Here is a 17,012-nt window from a genome sequence, read left to right as displayed (position 1 = left end):
TAATTTTTTTTTTTAATGTTGTGGATTCACGCTTCAACACACCGATGGGCTAAAGCAGTGAACTATTTGTCTTTTGTCAACGTTACACTTTTTACTGATTGGCCGTGTCGGGTGGTGGAGGGCTACGACACATTTATAAATAACGCGATCTAAACCTAAAAACGTTGATTATGAAGAAAAAAAATAGCTTCGTTTAATTAAGACGGAAGCAGGAATACTTCTTCTCAATTTTCGTTAATTGCCTGATGAAGCCGGTTGTAATCACCAGCGAAACGTCACAGTGCTTGAATGATAAATGTCGTGGGTTTACTCTCCAACACACAACCGGTTAGTGCTGTTCACGGGACAAACTTTTACTAATTGGCTGCGTCGGGTGGTGGCGTGTTCGACGACACGCGATCTAACCAAAACAAATTACAAGCTTGATCATGGATACTATTGTTCGCGAAAGCCTCCTCCTACTACCACTACGACCAACCACTACGTGTTGACAAAAAATACATTCCTGCGGAGGGAGCTGGTAGGAACGTTTGGTTGCAAGGTCAATGGCCAGGGTCAACGGCGGCGTGGTGTATTCCGCAAATATGCCCGACTGTGAGGGCGGGCACAAGCCGGCGTGAGTAGGTTAAACGTTGAGTTTTATAAGGGCACCACGGGGTGACCAGCCCCCCCACCCCCAGCCCCACCCCTCCCCACCCTCCCCTCTCCACCCAGCCCCTCCCCACCCAGCCCCCCCACCCCCCACCCAGCCCCCCCACCCCCCACCCAGCCCCTCCCCACCCTCCCCTCTCCACCCAGCCCCTCCCCACCCAGCCCCCCACCCAGCCCCTCCCCACCCTCCCCTCTCCACCCAGCCCCTCCCCACCCAGCCCCCCCACCCCCCCCACCCTCCCCTCTCCACCCAGCCCCTCCTCACCCAGCCCCCCCACCCCCCACCCAGCCCCTCCCCACCCTCCCCTCTCCACCCAGCCCCTCCCAACCCAGCCCCCCCCACCCCCCACCCTCCCCTCTCCACCCAGCCACTCCCCACCCAGCCCCCCCACCCCCCCACCCAGCCCCTCCCCACCCTCCCCTCTCCACCCAGCCCCTCCCCATCCAGCCCCCCCACCCCCCACCCAGCCCCTCCCCACCCTCCCCTCTCCACCCAGCCACTCCCCACCCAGCCCCCCCACCCCCCACCCAGCCCCTCCCCACCCTCCCCTCCCCACCCAGCCCCTCCCTCCCGACCCAGCCCATCCCTTCCCTCCCCACCCAGCCACTCCCTCCCCTCCCCACCCAGCCCCCCCCACCCAGCCCCTCCCCACCCTCCCCTCTCCACCCAGCCCCTCCCACCCAGCCTCACCCTTCCCACCCAGCCCATCCCTTCCCTCCCCACCCAGCCACTCCCTCCCCTCCCCACCCAGCCCCCCCCACCCCCCACCCAGCCCCGCCCCACCCTCCCCTCTCCACCCAGCCCCTCCCACCCAGCCTCACCCTTCCCACCCAGCCCCCCCCCTCCCCACCCAGCCCCTTCCTCCCCACCCAGCCCTTCCTCCCCACCCCTCCCTCCCCACCCAGCCACTCCCTCCCTGCACGACGGACACAAGAATCTCCTGTGGGCTGGTATAGCCAAGAGGTTCCTACCAGTAAAACCTTTTTAGAATCGCTCTTTGGTTTTTTCGGTAAACATTACGTAGAAAGAAAAAATACATTTAATAATAGCATACGACGTTTCGATTGCAACACAAGCAATCATCATCAGGTACAAATGAAAGAGAAAACAAACCGAGCAAACTTAGAAATATAATGCGATACAACACAGAGAGTCGGCTAACATAACAGTCAACACCCTACCTGGTTGATTACATTCTTCCAAAGATTGCTAAATTTCAGAGAGTGACAATGCAACACAGAGAGTTGGTCAACACACAATTAACTCGTAGCCTGGTTGATTACGTTCTTCCAAAGATTGCTAAATTAGAAGTCAAGTGTGAACATTTTGAGAGAGAGAGACAAGACACAGAGACACGGTTCAATTGCCACAGAATCGGGGCGCGTGAAGCCCCTTCGGCCCCCCCTGCCCCCCTGCCCCCCCCACCTGCCCCTCGCCCCCCCCCACCCGCCCCTCGGCCCCCCCCACCCGCCCCTCGGCCCCCCCCACCCGCCCCTCGGCCTCCCTTCAACCCCCCCCTCCCCCCGGTAGCCCCGCCCCCCACGTCACGTGACCGCCGCCATTTCCCCCCGCCAGCTCCTACACCGCCGCCGCCGCCATGTTGTCCGCACGCCTCGCCGCTTCGCTCCTGCGCGGAGTTTCCAGGCAGCCGCACGTAAGCGTCGCTCCTCGGCTCGTTCGGCGTCGACTAATTCCATTGCGCGTCGTTGTCGTGGTTATTATGCATCGTTCGTCGCGTCCGCGTCGTTGGCAGGTTTAATAGAAATCGCGGTTGCCCTCCCTCCGCCCTAAATTATTTAGGCGACCCCAGGCTGCAGCCAGGCCCCCATTGATTCAGCGTTGCAGCGGGAGAGTTTTTAATTGTTTAGTTTAAGTTTGTTCTCGTTGCTTCGGCTGAGGCGTGCATTTAAATAGTGCGCTCGCTGTCTCGTTGCGATGTCAGGTAAGTGGTCGGAAGCGCGCTTCTGAGAGGGGCTGTTGTCATTTGCGAGTGAAGGTCATTGACTACCTAGGCCTTGTACAGTACTGTACAGTACCGTTACTATCCCTTGCAATCACACTAGTTTTAATCAACAACCCTTTGTCAATCCTCTATGTCATGGGTGTTGTTTGACCATACTTCACCACGCTGGTCCATTGCGGCTTGGTTGAATGGGCGGCTTCAGATATACCAACTCGCCACTGACGTTTGCAGTGGCCGGGAATGGAACTTTGGGATTGTAGAGCGGTCCGCTAACCACTTACTTTGCAAGTACAGCACTGTTAAGGTCATTGGCTACTAATCTCTTGTTCTATACTCTACCTCGTTAATGGAACATTTAAATGTCCTGTAAAGCAGGTGTTTTATATTGTTGCTTAGTTTTATGTGAAAGTTACAGTTTTAGATATTGATTGTACATGTCATTCAGTATCGACCTCTGCAAATAGTTACTGGCATAACAGTCAAACATATTATTGAACCCTCGGATCTGCCAAGATTGTCAATTTGCACATTTGGAGTTTTGTAAACATGTGATTAATTTTGGTCATCTTGTTTCAGGTCGCAAGGAATGCCTTGGCGGCAGGTTTTGTGGCCAGCAGAAATGTCCACACTTCCATGCCCTCCCCTGTGCAAAAGACTGGTAATAAACACAATACAGTACATAATGCATGCTTAATTATTTTACTCTATTGATGAGAGTGGTGAATTATGCGAGGTGTGAGTAGTGTTCACTGTTGATGTGAGTGACTTTTTGGCATGTTCCTGAGTGAGTTGGGACTGGGTTACTCGGGGTTTTATTGTCACCTCTCGCTTTGAGTGGAATTAACTGTCTCGGATCAATTGAGTGACTGGCTTTAACTGATACACGATAGATTAAGTGAGTGACTGGCTTTAACTTATGAGCTCTGGGATTAACTGGACGACTGGCCTGAACTGAGAGACTGCGTTGGTCTGAGCGGGTTTCATTGAGTGAACCTGAGCGGCAACGATTTTATTGAATCCCAGGCACTGCCGAGGTGTCGTCCATCCTCGAGGAAAAGATCATGGGCGCGGACATGTCGGCCGAGCTGGAGGAGACTGGGCGCGTGCTGTCCATCGGCGACGGTATCGCCCGTGTCTACGGCCTCAAGAACATCCAGGCTGAGGAGATGGTGGAGTTTTCCTCAGGCCTGAAGGTGAGCCTTGGCCTGATATGGTTTTGTAAGGCAAGGGACTCCAATCCTTGCTATGGTTGCCTCTCCCCTGGACTGAAGTCTTACCAGATGTTTGGGTACACTCAAATATATTACTAAATAAACAAAAAAAGGACTAGATTCATTGCAATGTTTTCCATCGGCATTTTTTAAAGAAGGCTTTCACTTGGCTAAGCAATTAATTTGCTGATAATTTGGTGGTGGTGGCGCACAACCACAAACAATAAAAAACATCAGTAATAACAGGAAGTATGGCCCGTCTTCATAAATAGACAATCGAGGTAGAATGCTCTACCAGGTGGATTACTACCAGCAGGGGTTGACAAGAATCACCATTGACGTGTTAGCTAGGCAGTGGCTAAACGATCAATGGCTTACCTTATATGATTGCCACAGCACACTCCATGTAGCCTGGCCCACCACGATTCTGCCAATCCCACAATTAAATTCGGAATTGTATTTAACTGTAATAACAAAACCTAATTCCATTCGCGTAAACGTGACAGTCTACCAGATCTACTGTAAACAACTACTGTCGCACCATCAAATGACCCTGCTGTCCTCTGGCATTGGTTCTCACGTGCAGGGCATGGCGCTGAACCTGGAGCCAGACAACGTGGGTGTGGTGGTGTTCGGTAACGACAAGCTCATCAAGGAGGGCGACGTAGTGAAGCGTACGGGCGCCATCGTGGACGTGCCCGTCGGAGCGGAGCTTCTGGGACGCGTGGTCGATGCCCTCGGCAACGCCATCGATGGCAAGGTGCGTGTGTGCATATGTGTGTGCGTGTGTGCATATGTGTGTTCATTCAGTTTGTGCCAACTGACAGTGGGGCGGTCGGGTGTGTTAATCCCACTGCTGGGTGAGGGCCTTCCGCTCTCGTGTGGGTTGTGGGTTTTTTTTTATTTTACCCTACTTTATTATGCTGGTCAGTAAAGGTTTGTGAAGGCGAGGAGCATAGATGTGAGAGCATATGTATACAGTACAGCAATGGATTTTTGCTGGAGTGCCCCTGCTGCGCACAACGCAATTTTTTTCAGGTCACGTCTTCTTTTAAATTGCTTATGGAGGTGTGTTCAGCACGTAGTTGGACGGTCCAATAGTGCAGATCCTGTTGCTAAACTTCCTCTGTCACTCCGCCAGGGCCCCCTGGGAGCCAAGCTGCGTCGCCGAGTCGGACTCAAGGCACCCGGTATCATCCCTCGCATCTCAGTGCGCGAGCCCATGCAGACCGGCATCAAGGCCGTGGACAGCCTGGTGCCCATCGGCCGTGGGCAGCGTGAGCTCATCATTGGTGACCGGCAGACCGGGTAAATGCAGCGATGGCTGTAGCCACCTCTTGCTCACTTTTAGGTTAAACAGTCCAGTTTTAATGCATGTTATTGCTTAAAATTACGTTGTAATTGAGGGGCCTTTAAATTGTCATAAACTGCTGACAACTTGTGCGCTTAGCACCTTTAGATAAATGCCAAACTGGTAGTTGTGAAAAGTCCTTTAATATCAGAAGGGGCAAGAGCATTTAGTTATTATGCAACCTGTCTCTACAATGCTGGCATAACATATGAATAAAACAATATATATGATTATTTTTTAGCTGGATTCAATTGGATAAGGGCTATTCTAAAGTTCTCTGGACTGTTCTGCATGGAGAGTGCTATATAAAATAAAAGCACATTGTATTATGGTTTTTACTTGAATTAATTACGGTGGCATTTTTCTTCTGCAACTCACACATTTGTGGGGGAAATTTTGAGGCTGTCTAGGGGTAAATACTGGATGAAAAAGTCACAGGATAGGCACAGACGTGATGTATTAACTGATTTTGTTGACTGGTAAATGCACCGGCTGTACTCCCTGCTACGCCACCGAACACTGCTATTGTTTTTTTCGCCGTGCTACTTGCCGTTCTATTGTTGCTGGAGAATTTACCGGTGCCAAGGTGGATTGACAGTTGACACGTTTGACCGTACCTGTTCTCCCCACAGGAAAACTGCCATCGCCATTGACACCATCATCAACCAGAAGCGCTTCAACGATGGCACGGATGAGAAGAAGAAGCTCTACTGCATCTACGTCGCCATCGGGCAGAAGCGATCCACTGTGGCACAGCTGGTCAAGAGGCTCACAAATGCGGGTACGAAGCGGGTAGACACCGATAGTGCTGCAGTGCGCAAATTAAAAGAGAAAATTGGGCAGGGCAAGCGCCAAGGGGGAGATTGATGTTAGGACAAACATTAAAGTTGGTGCCAGTGTCTGGCCTTTTTTGTTCGTGTTAAAGCAAGAGTTTGCTGAGCTAGTGTGGTTATAGGTAAGGCTACCGGATGGTTGGCTATAGTAGTTCTCAAGTTAAGCTTTATTTTATTTATTGTTCACTTCCCACTTCTGAGGCATACGGCGCCATATCCTTGTAAAATCTTTGCTGTTTCCTGATACATATATTACTGTAATCACTTTCAAATTTGTCAGCATGGGTTCTGCTCAAATTAATGCGAGGCGGTGCTAATTTTTTTGGCGAACTTGAGCCAGCAGTTGAAATAGTACATTTTCATATCAGAGGTGAGTTACATTGTAATACAATCATTTTTAGCACAAACCAGTAATAATTATTTTGACACCAGAGCAATGATGGAGTAGCTTCACATTTGTGTTGAGCCGGTACAGATGAGAATATGTCTCTGGTAGTCCCGGAAGCGTTTCCTAATTCTCCACTTTGTTATGCGAATAAACTTTTAATTTGGGAGTCAATAAAACATTTGCCATTTAGAGGGAAGTTTAACGCGTCATCTTCTGAGGTAACCAACCATCGTTTAAATTTGGGCCTTCCACCACTAGCTGAGAGCTACCAATAAAGAATAATTATGGTTGCATTGCTCATTTGCACATGGAGACAACCGATTAGAAATGTTCATGTTATGCAGAGACTTGCCTCTACAACATAATGTCTATAGATGTCCTCTTCTGGCTTGGTGCCACCACCAACAGAAGAGCTGCTCTGCTTTGTATTTTTGAACATTACATAGTGTTCGATAATTGTTTTTTTACCCTTCTATCTGGCAACAAAACTGACACCTTTTTTACAAGGAGTCATGTTTGCATAGACCACAATACCTGCAGTCATAATTCAAACAAAAAACATAACTCTGATAATGTATGCACTGTCCTTGAAGTTGATTGGTCCACACCCGAGACAGCTTTCCTTAGAGCCTAGTCTCACATGGGTTGGACCAGATGACGCCAAAAGGCGCACAACTCAAAGACAATGCACCATCAGAGAAGGGTAAAAAACCAATTATATTTATTACTGACAAATGAGGTTCCAATGGTACATAATGTTCGTTAACTGTGGTGGTCATTCTACGTGTGTCCCTCGCAGACGCAATGCGCTACACCATTGTGGTGTCGGCTACTGCCTCTGATGCTGCTCCCCTTCAGTACCTGGCTCCCTATTCTGGCTGCTCCATGGGCGAGTTCTTCCGTGACAATGGAATGCACGCGCTCATCATCTACGACGATCTCTCCAAGCAGGTGCAATTTTGCAATCAAAGAACAGAGTAATGCTGTCTCCATGCTTCAGACGAGTATTGATTGGCAAGGTGACCATCTCAATTGGTGGCTCTAGGCCAGTGATTGAAATTCCTGACAATTACTGAATTGAGATCTTCCCATCAGGAGATGTACTTGTCCTATTGGCCCTGGAGGGGGTGATAAATTTCATAGACCTGTCTAGCCAGAATTTAAACATCCAATTTTGAGTTTAGCACTCTGACCACAGCTCCACTTGGTTGGCAGTGGGTTAGTTTAGTGGTTAGGGTAATCCCATTGATGTGCCACCATACTCCACCATTGCTTCCATCTTCTGCCAGATCGCACAGGTGAAAACCTCTAAGTTTGTAATCGGTCTCATTCCCACCACCATTTAACTTGAGTCTTCCCCATTTCGTATCTTTCAGTGGGCTTGTGGGCATGTTTATATAGCTCCCTGATGTGTTCTGCTCGTAGTTTGGCACGATGTCTGACTCGTGTTGATTCATGTGCTTGGGAGCTTCTTCAGGAACTGTATGAAGTAGTTAACATTCTACTATATAGACTTTCCAGCTACATCTAGTGTTTTGTAATGGGCTGCCGATGTTGTTTATTCACATCCTTGATTCCCAGCCGAGTGAGTTTCGGAGTTTACATGATCCACCACCAACCCTCTGTGTGTGTGTGTGCCCCGCGCCCCCAGGCTGTTGCTTACCGCCAGATGTCGCTGCTGCTGCGTCGCCCCCCTGGCCGTGAGGCCTACCCCGGCGACGTGTTCTACCTGCACTCCCGTCTGCTGGAGCGCGCGGCCAAGATGAACGACAACTTCAAGGGAGGCTCCCTCACCGCTCTCCCTGTCATCGAGACCCAGGCCGGAGACGTGTCTGCCTACATCCCCACCAACGTGATCTCCATCACCGACGGGCAGGTGTGTGTCGGAGTGTCTGCCCCACCTCTTCGTGGCATGCTCTGTGTTGGTTCGAAATAGCTGCTTAATGCTATTTTTAAGCTGCCTGGCCTGTCGCGCCACATGAAGGTCTGAGTCATCTCGGATGCAATCATGCCCCATTTTGTCCACGCTTGGCGAATTTTGCACCCCCTTTTAAGAACTTTAATTATCTTGAAATATGAAGCTTTGACTCTTCACAAGGGTTTAGTGAGGTTAAATATGGGATCTCTGCGTATAGCATGCTTGCTTTCTTTGCAAAAGACACATTGGTCCTTCCTCGCTTTTTTAACATTGCCGTGGCTTTGTGGCATCCATTGCAGATTTTCCTGGAAACTGAGCTCTTCTACAAGGGCATCCGTCCGGCCATCAACGTGGGTCTGTCCGTGTCTCGCGTCGGTTCTGCTGCTCAGACGAAGGCCATGAAGCAGGTTAGTAGACGAACACTGTGAGTGTGTGGCTGATCAGCTTTGAAGGCGCATGGTAACGCATAATTACAATGTAGAGACTTCTCAATGGGAGTATTGCTGTCATGGAGTCGTCTGAAAAAATAAGAACATGTTTTACCCTTTCTGGCAATAAAACAGGAGGCGTTAAGATGTTCAAATGGATTCCAAGAACACAGGATGAGATGTTACTATCCTATTACTATCCTTTGTGCAAACACCAACTAGAAACCTTTTGCAAGGAATCATGTCTGCATTAACCACACGTACTTGTGGTGAACATGCAAACAAACATGCTTTGATTATCGCTTTGTCTTTGAAACTGATTGGCCTACACCAGAGACAGTCTTCGTTAGGGCCTAGTCTCACCAGTGTCAGACCAGAGAATGCCAAAAGGCGAACAGCACCGGGAAAAGGTCCCATTGTGGAGTAGTCTACACGAGAAAAAGGCAGCCGAGCGCTGCGTTTGGTCACCTTTATCTTCCCACGACTGATGTTTTCACTTGCCTCAACATAGCGGATACAATTTGATATACAGACTCTTTGGTTCTTTCGGTAAAGTCACGTAGGTAGAAAAAATAATAGATCACGACGTTTCGATCGCAACACAAGCAATTGTCATCAGGTGAGACAACTACAGCAAGAAAACTGCGGAAGTAGGCGAGAGAGCTGCCGTGACGAGAGTATGGATTCCTGCAGTCATGAAAGCTTCAAATCAAGATTTATATACAGAATCAGGAATTGAGTGCAGTCATTGGGATTATAGTGCATTTTGCTTTTTTGCTAACCGGTGTGCCATCACTTCCCCACAGGTTGCAGGATCCATGAAGCTGGAGCTGGCTCAGTACCGTGAGGTCGCTGCCTTTGCTCAGTTCGGCTCTGACCTGGACGCGTCCACGCAGCAGCTGCTGAACCGTGGCGTCCGCCTTACAGAGCTGCTCAAGCAGGGGCAGTACGGTGAGCGGTGAAGCTTGGCTGACGTGTACGCCTCTTGTCAGAGCCTCCGATTAGCACGGTTGAAAGAGGTTCAGCATATGTACATGATCACTTTTTTGCGTTTGCTTGATGCCCAAATCACTCCACCACTAAATTGCAACCTTTACATTTCACTGTCTTATTTGTTACAATAAGGGGCAGCCCTCAACAATCTGACGTCTGTTGGGCAGCTCCCCACGGTCGCATGTAGGGGATGGCACGCACACAAAAATGTTGTGAAATCAGCGTAGCAAATGGTCTTTAGCCCTACACTTCTATTAAGCCTGATCCAAGGCAATATGGATGTATAACTACAATGCGGGAAACAAGCAGTCGGTTCACAGTACTTGTTCTTGCACGATATGCATGTGCTTAATGCCCAATTGCGTGACGATTGTTAATTTGAAATGAATGCGGAGGTAAGTGGATAGATTAGAGGCTCGTAGAAAGGCAAAGCATTGACCCACAGTCATTGGTGACCAGACTCCACCATCTCACATTTCACTTGCGAACTCAGTTTCATCATTGATGGCTGAAATTCAGATTTAAACCCAAAATTGATGTCAACTTATTGCTCTAATATGGTCTTAATAATTTTTGTAAACATTGTACGTGCTTTGCTCATTACTTGTCCTCAACCCATCCCTTGTGCCCCCCTGATTCCTGCATGTTCCCCTTTTCCCGCTGGCAGTGCCCATGGCTATCGAGGAGCAGGTGACTGTGATCTACGCTGGCGTGCGTGGCTACCTTGACAAGCTGGAGCCAAGCAAGATCACCAAGTTTGAGAGCACCTTCCTGGCGCACATCCGCAGCCAGCAGCAGGAGGTCCTCACCACCATCCGGTAGGCATCAGTTCTATATATCTAAAACTGCGTTACGTAATCAATAATTTACGAGGCATGTGCCAAATTTTGTGATGTAGCCAGGGTCACAGGCTCCCCTCGCCGTACGAATGGAAGTGAGGGGCACTAGAGCGTGTTTCTCACATTGCTAAGAGGGCATTTTAGTGGTGCACCTAAAAGTGGAATGAGTGATGAAATTGTATTGAAGGTTTATTAAAATACCCAAACAAGGCATGTATTCTATAGAACTGTACAGAAACCATTTTGAAAAGAATAAGTACACCAACATAAATGTGTTAAATATGTCAACAAGCAATGGGAGCATGAAAGAAAAACTGAAAGTTTATTTAAAAATTTCAAATCGTAACCTTGTGGAGACAGATTGAACCACATTAATTTTTCTTATCAATACATTTTCCTTAAGTTGCAGTTCAGTACACACAGCCCAGCTGTTTCGCTCTTAATACACTGTTTTGTGGGTTGCGTCTTTAACCTTTGTGCGCGCGCATGTTTGATTGCAGCAACGAAGGAAAGATCTCCGATGAAACTGACGCTAAGCTGAAGAGCATCGTCCAGACTTTCCTCTCCACCTTTGAGGCGTAGACTCCGCCAACGAGAAGGAGTCTAACCCAAGGATATTTTGCCTCTGGGGCAACACGGTGCAGCTTTCAGTGTTCATGCGTGCGTGTATACGCGCTTACACAACAAGGATGTGACAATTCATTCATTACAGTTCCACACTCGGTGGTGCACGCGATTAACCTAGCGTGTAAAAAGTTAATGGGTTCCTCGTTTGTGTTGAATAGGCTTGGTGCATGAGAACTGTAGCCACTGTGTATTCCACGTGCACCGTATATACAAACAATGGATTTGTGACCTCGAGTCTTAATGACCGAATCGTGAAGGGGTGAATTGTTATATTCCTGTTGCACATCTGCGCGCCCGCATGCTGCACCCTCATGGCTGACATTCAGATACCAGACCAACCCAGGCCAATTCACACCAGGGACTCGAATTTTGCAAAAGCGAAAAGGTATTTTCTGCCAATATTTGGTGGAGAAAACAACCTATTTGCACCATTTCTGTCAGGCTGGCTATTTTCCACCAAAACTTGATGGGAACGACGTTTCCGCCAACACTTGGCTTGAGTTGCAAGTGTAAAGCTACCAAGACGCGATATGATGAGTGGACGTGCGTTTATGAGCAATCGCATTTAGCAGCGTGCTTTCCAGTGGTATAATTCAATGGTTAAGAGTGGTCACATTGGCAATGCTTACCCTGTACTGTTAACCTGTCTTTCAAATGCTATCCTCTCGCTTCAACCTTTGGGCAGATCGTGTTATTGGACTGTATTGACCCTATCGGTTTTGCTGCTCCCCCAACGCTTGTAGCGTTTAAATATTTCCCAATTCATTTCTCCTCTTTTGGGGTCTTTTCACTTTTTAACAAAGGTATTGGGATTGTTTTGTCTTGCGCGATCGCAGAAGCAGCCGCACAATGAGGAACGTTGAGGCTAGTCCGTGTCTCCCTGCTCTAGTGAGCATTGGGGCAGCACTCGCCTCTGGCGATGACCCTTAGTCCACATTCTCACAGTGTAGTACTTATTTGTATCCACTCCAGGTGGGTTGATGGGCTAAGCACCACCCGACGGATGTAATTGTGTGTTGATACTTTGTGAATTGAATGCTGGGTCTGTAAACCGATGGTGGATGGAAAAGATACAATTTTGTATATTAAGCCAGCTTTTAGAATTGCTTCTACATCGCTACGATCGTGTTGGAAAAGTGTGCAAGGCGGCAAATGAAAAGCATGCTCATTTATCCCTGGATGTTGTGATTCACTGGAGGTGGATATTTGATTTTGTTTTGTTCTGCCCATTGGTCTTCTGGGAACTAACGCATCAGTCTTGGTCTGGAGTCGTGTTGCACTGTTGCAATAAAATGTGTGTAAATTCACAACCGTCTTTTGGTTATGCAGCAAAAAAATTGCCGTTGATTGTGAAGGATGTGTGTGACAACAGTGCTTTTGGGGTGTTGTGATAGAGAACTGTCATTGTAAAGGTTAAGAGGTCATGACAGGCATTGCCCTTTGGTGGCTTCACATTTTTCCATTGCTTCTGTTAGATTCTGTAGAGCAGGGGTCCCCAACCCCCGGGCCGCGTACCGGTCTGTGGCCTGTTGGGAACCGGGCCGCACTCAGGAGGTGAGCGGTGGGCGAGCGAGCGAAGCTTCATCTGTATTGACAGCCGCTCCCCATCGCTCGCGTTGCCGTCTAAGCTCTGCCTCCTGTCAGATCAGCGGCGGCATTAGATTATCACAGGAGCGCGAACCCTCCTGTAAACTGCGCATGCGAGGGATCTAGGTTGCGCGCTCCTTATGAGAACTCGGCATCCGACACGTATTTTAGGCCGCGCGTAGCCCGCCCATTATTTTATTTACCACTTATGTCCGCGCACTGCGCACTTGTCACAGTTGTGGTAAGCCCACAAGCTAACCCCTAGTAGCCAAAATGAGTAAAAAAACAAACGTCGCTGGAGAGCTTCGGTCCATGAAAAAATTGTCTTCCACGGAACCTGTCCCTGGTGCCAAAAAGGTTGGGGACCGCTGCTGTATAGGATGGAGTGTTTCCTGCTAGCACCCGTCGGTTTTAAACTAAAATACGTGTTTATTTTACCAAGTAAGGCCCACTGAGCTATGTAGCTTTATTAGAAGCGACCTGGCCATAAATGATAGCCCAACAAAGTGGCTTATGTGGAAATGTATCGTAGCCAAATACTCAATATGTTTGTAAATGTGGAGGGGAAAAGCGTAGCACCTGGAGAAAAATCCACAACCACGGGGAGACCATGCAAACTCCAAATATACAGGCATCAGGGTTGGGATTACACCCACAACCTATATACCAGGCGAGGTCGGTCACATCTCCACCGCGCCGCTCCAAGTTTTCTCCCGAGTGCTCCAATTTCCTCCCACGTAAACGCTCAATTGGCCGATAACGCCGTCATATACAGAGGGCTGCAGAGCTTAGGCAATTGCTGGCACCGGCTCGCCGAGTGTCTGGTTCCTCACGCCTCTTGAGTAATTCTCTCTTTGAGACGGAGTGAAGAATGTGCACATTACAAAATTAGCTCTGAATAGACAATGGGGTGTTTGTGAAGGAAAAAAAACGCAGATTAAGGCACCGCAGCCCTGAATTAGCCCAGTATTTTGAGAGCACGCCTTGTGTGCTTGCCGTTCCTGAATGTGGTACAGCTGCTGTTTAATTTATACAATAATGGCTAAAACGAGTCATCGCCCTGGTGTGACCCTGTTCCACTTGCAATATCAAATGTGTGAGCTGTTTACGAAACTGCACGGGAAACCCAAAAAAACTGGGTGTTTTTCTTCAGCGGCGGTAAACCAAGATGCAGTCAGCATCGACTTTATGGTGCACGTTAATTGCCTCAATAAACCAGTGTCCTTGTATTTAAACCTGTTTTCATACTCTAGAGCCTATATTTACCCCGTTAGCACAGTGAATGGCTGTTATGTGTACAGCTGGCGAGAGCACAGGCTTAAGAAAATTAACCCGTAAAAACAAAGTTTTTCACTATAAATCCTTTATATGCGTGGCGGCTCGAGTCCTCTGGTCCTCTGGCTTGAGATGGCTGCCACCTATGGGTCAGATGAATGGCTGGCACCATTAAGCAATTGGTAATTAAATATAATTTATTTTTTCCTAAAAAGTGTAAAAAAAATTAATTTTTTTTCACGAAAATACATTGTCACGCACAACGAGTCTGTGTGCAAAATGTCAGCTCGATTGGATCATGGGAAATGGGTTAAAAAACGACCGAAAGATTTGCAAGCAAGCAAGTGAACTTAATATAAAGCATTTAAAAACTAGCGATGCTGTGCTGCCATGCTTAGGAGGAGGGTAACTTAGCTATGTAGTAGTGTGCAGCATGTGCAACTGCACCCGATGCATCCAGTTGCCAGACGAACATTGCACAAGGGGGTCCCAATTTTATTATCTTATACCAGGGCCCATACCAGCCACGTTACGAGACTGACGGAGGAGGATGGCGAGTGATCACATTTACACACTCTTAGGTTTTTTCGGTAAAGTCACGTAGGTAAAAATAAATAATAAAAGTTAAAATAATAAAAATAAAATTATATATAGTGACCTAAGAGTATGAATCCTTGCAGTCATGAAAGCTTCAAATCTAGGATCACATTTGCATCACCGTGAGGCGTGCGCGAGACTTCACAACAACCAGTGGTTTTTGAGATGGCAGCAGAATAAAAAAGAAATATTGATGATCTATGTGTAATGTATGTTTGAGTATTGCTCGTAGACTGCCTCTGGGTGTGATGATTTCTTGGAGCAGACTTCACTGGTTTTTAACCCGATTTAATCAGATCTTTGAGGCTAGCAAAGCGTAATTTTGGGATGGGTGACCATCAGCCACAAACAGGTTTTCATAGGGCCGCGGGGCTAGGTGGTATACGGTACAGAAAAGTCGTTTTTGTACTCAACTTTAACGTTCCTACATCCACGCTCCTCATCGTCACCAAACAGCACCGACCAGAATAGTGAAATTTTGTCAAAAAAACACAACCGACACAAATTGCACAGAGGGGAGACCTTCATCCAGCAGTGGCTGTATTAATAAAATAATAATAATATATAAACCGTCGCCTCCTCCCACGAGCATCGTATGTTTAATTCTAGATTTGAAGCTTTCGTGACTGCAATGATTCATACTCTTAGTTCTTTCGGTAAAGTCACGTAGGTAAAAAATTTAATTAAAATAAATTTTAATTTATTTTTATTAATTTTAATTTCATTTTTTACCTACCTGACTTTACCGAAAGAACTACGAGTATGAATCGTATGTTTAGTTTGTTGCATTTCCCCCGCACCTCCGATTAGCACGGTTGGCTACGTACGGTGCAAAAGAACTTCAACATACAGTACAGTACATCCATTGACGCCTGTCCCGGTTCTCCCAGGGTAGTTCTCCTCTCGAAGCAGCTATCCTCGGAAGTTTGTAGAAGTTTTCAGTTTAAAAATCCAGCGCGGTCACTTGTTTATACAGGACGCCACTCAGCACGATGCATTTCCAAATTACTCTCCCCTCTTGCAGTGTCGTCGTGGGTTCGATCCCGACCCTGACGCCTGCTGCTGTATATTTGGAGGTACCGGTGTCTCTCTCCCCGTGGTCATGTGGATTTTTATCCGGGTCCTCCGGTTTTTCCCTCCAAATGTATGATCAACATCACGGCGTTTAGACGATTTGGCTGCTATACATTTCCACATGGTGAGCCAATTCATTCTAGATTTGAAGCTTTCGTGACTGCAAGGATTCATACTCTTAGGTTTTTTCGGTAAAGTCACGTAGGTAAAAAATAAAATTAAAAGTTCATAAAAGTAATGATTTATTATTTTATTTCCATTATTACTTTTATTAACTTTTAATTACATTTTTTACCTACGTGACTTTACCGAAAAAACCTAAGAGTGTGAGCCAATTCATTTGCGGCCAGGTCGCTTTTGAAAGAAAAAGCTAACATCTACGTGGGCTTTACCTGCTAAAATAAAATATACAGTTTAGTTATGGGATATTCTTCTTCCCATTATGCCTCGCTTTTTGTTGTATCTAAGAGGTGGCAACCTTAGCCCACCCAGACCTCCGGTGCTTTTCTCTGGGTCCCCATACAGCACATCATCACCTCCCCTCCTGAGCACCATCTCTCTCCCCCACTCGAGCTCATCTCTTAACCTCCTTGACATCCTCTGCAGATCGACTGATCATATTCTGAGCACGTCTTCAAATTTCCAGACCCCCCTTCCAACCCTCGTTAGCATCCATCGCTCTAACCTTTCACATCATCTCAAACCTCCGTGACCTTTGCCCCTGCCATGATGTCGTCTTCCCAGCAGCCTTGTGCTGCCCGTACGAACCTTGCCCAACAATTTACGACACAGTGGCGTTCCTATCATCGGTGTTGGAGCTCTCGAAAGTTTGCCCGGTAACAGTCTGCCACCTAATACAGCCAGCAACAACACCTACGCCCCCACCCCGACATCATTCCTGGCTGTGGAGGCCACTGCTTTTGTTTACTGATGGATTTCTTCCACCCCCCCTCACCTCTGCGTCACGAGAGAGGAATGCGATGAGATAATTGGGAAATCTGTTGGCTCCTTGGCTCCCGCCCCCACCGGCTGGTAGCTCACTCCCCACTCCACTGAAGCTGCGTTTCACAACAAAGCTTTGCCCAGCAACTGCTGGCAGGCATCCATCACACTGTGTAACACTAATTTTGTTCCTGGGTACTAAGCGTTATTTTTTTAATTGCTTGTCTAAAAAGTATAGAAAATGGATATTATTCCCCGCAAACTTTGCTATTGTAACCAGGACTTTAAGTGAACGAAAGACACAAATGCACACGTTTTCTCATTGAAAATCGGT

The 17,012-nt window shown here is 47.7% G+C and overlaps 1 protein-coding gene across 1 annotated transcript; it reads left to right on the top strand.

The window, feature by feature from the left end:
* The first annotated feature begins 2,181 nt into the window (after positions 1-2,181).
* Positions 2,182-12,513, top strand: LOC133354037 (ATP synthase subunit alpha, mitochondrial-like). Its single transcript, XM_061570583.1, has 12 exons — positions 2,182-2,306; positions 3,192-3,273; positions 3,639-3,808; positions 4,413-4,586; positions 4,968-5,134; positions 5,810-5,958; positions 7,198-7,349; positions 8,050-8,274; positions 8,616-8,723; positions 9,551-9,695; positions 10,405-10,555; positions 11,077-12,513. Exons 1-12 carry the CDS (start codon positions 2,250-2,252, stop codon positions 11,156-11,158), a joined length of 1,662 nt encoding a protein of 553 aa, XP_061426567.1. The 5' UTR covers positions 2,182-2,249; the 3' UTR covers positions 11,159-12,513.
* The last annotated feature ends 4,499 nt before the right edge of the window (positions 12,514-17,012 follow it).

Source organism: Lethenteron reissneri, chromosome 46 (genome assembly GCF_015708825.2).
Source record: "Lethenteron reissneri isolate LAM-NWPU_2019-01 chromosome 46, ASM1570882v1, whole genome shotgun sequence".
Classification (NCBI taxonomy): domain Eukaryota; kingdom Metazoa; phylum Chordata; class Hyperoartia; order Petromyzontiformes; family Petromyzontidae; genus Lethenteron; species Lethenteron reissneri.
This window is presented reverse-complemented; position numbering and strand designations above follow the sequence as displayed.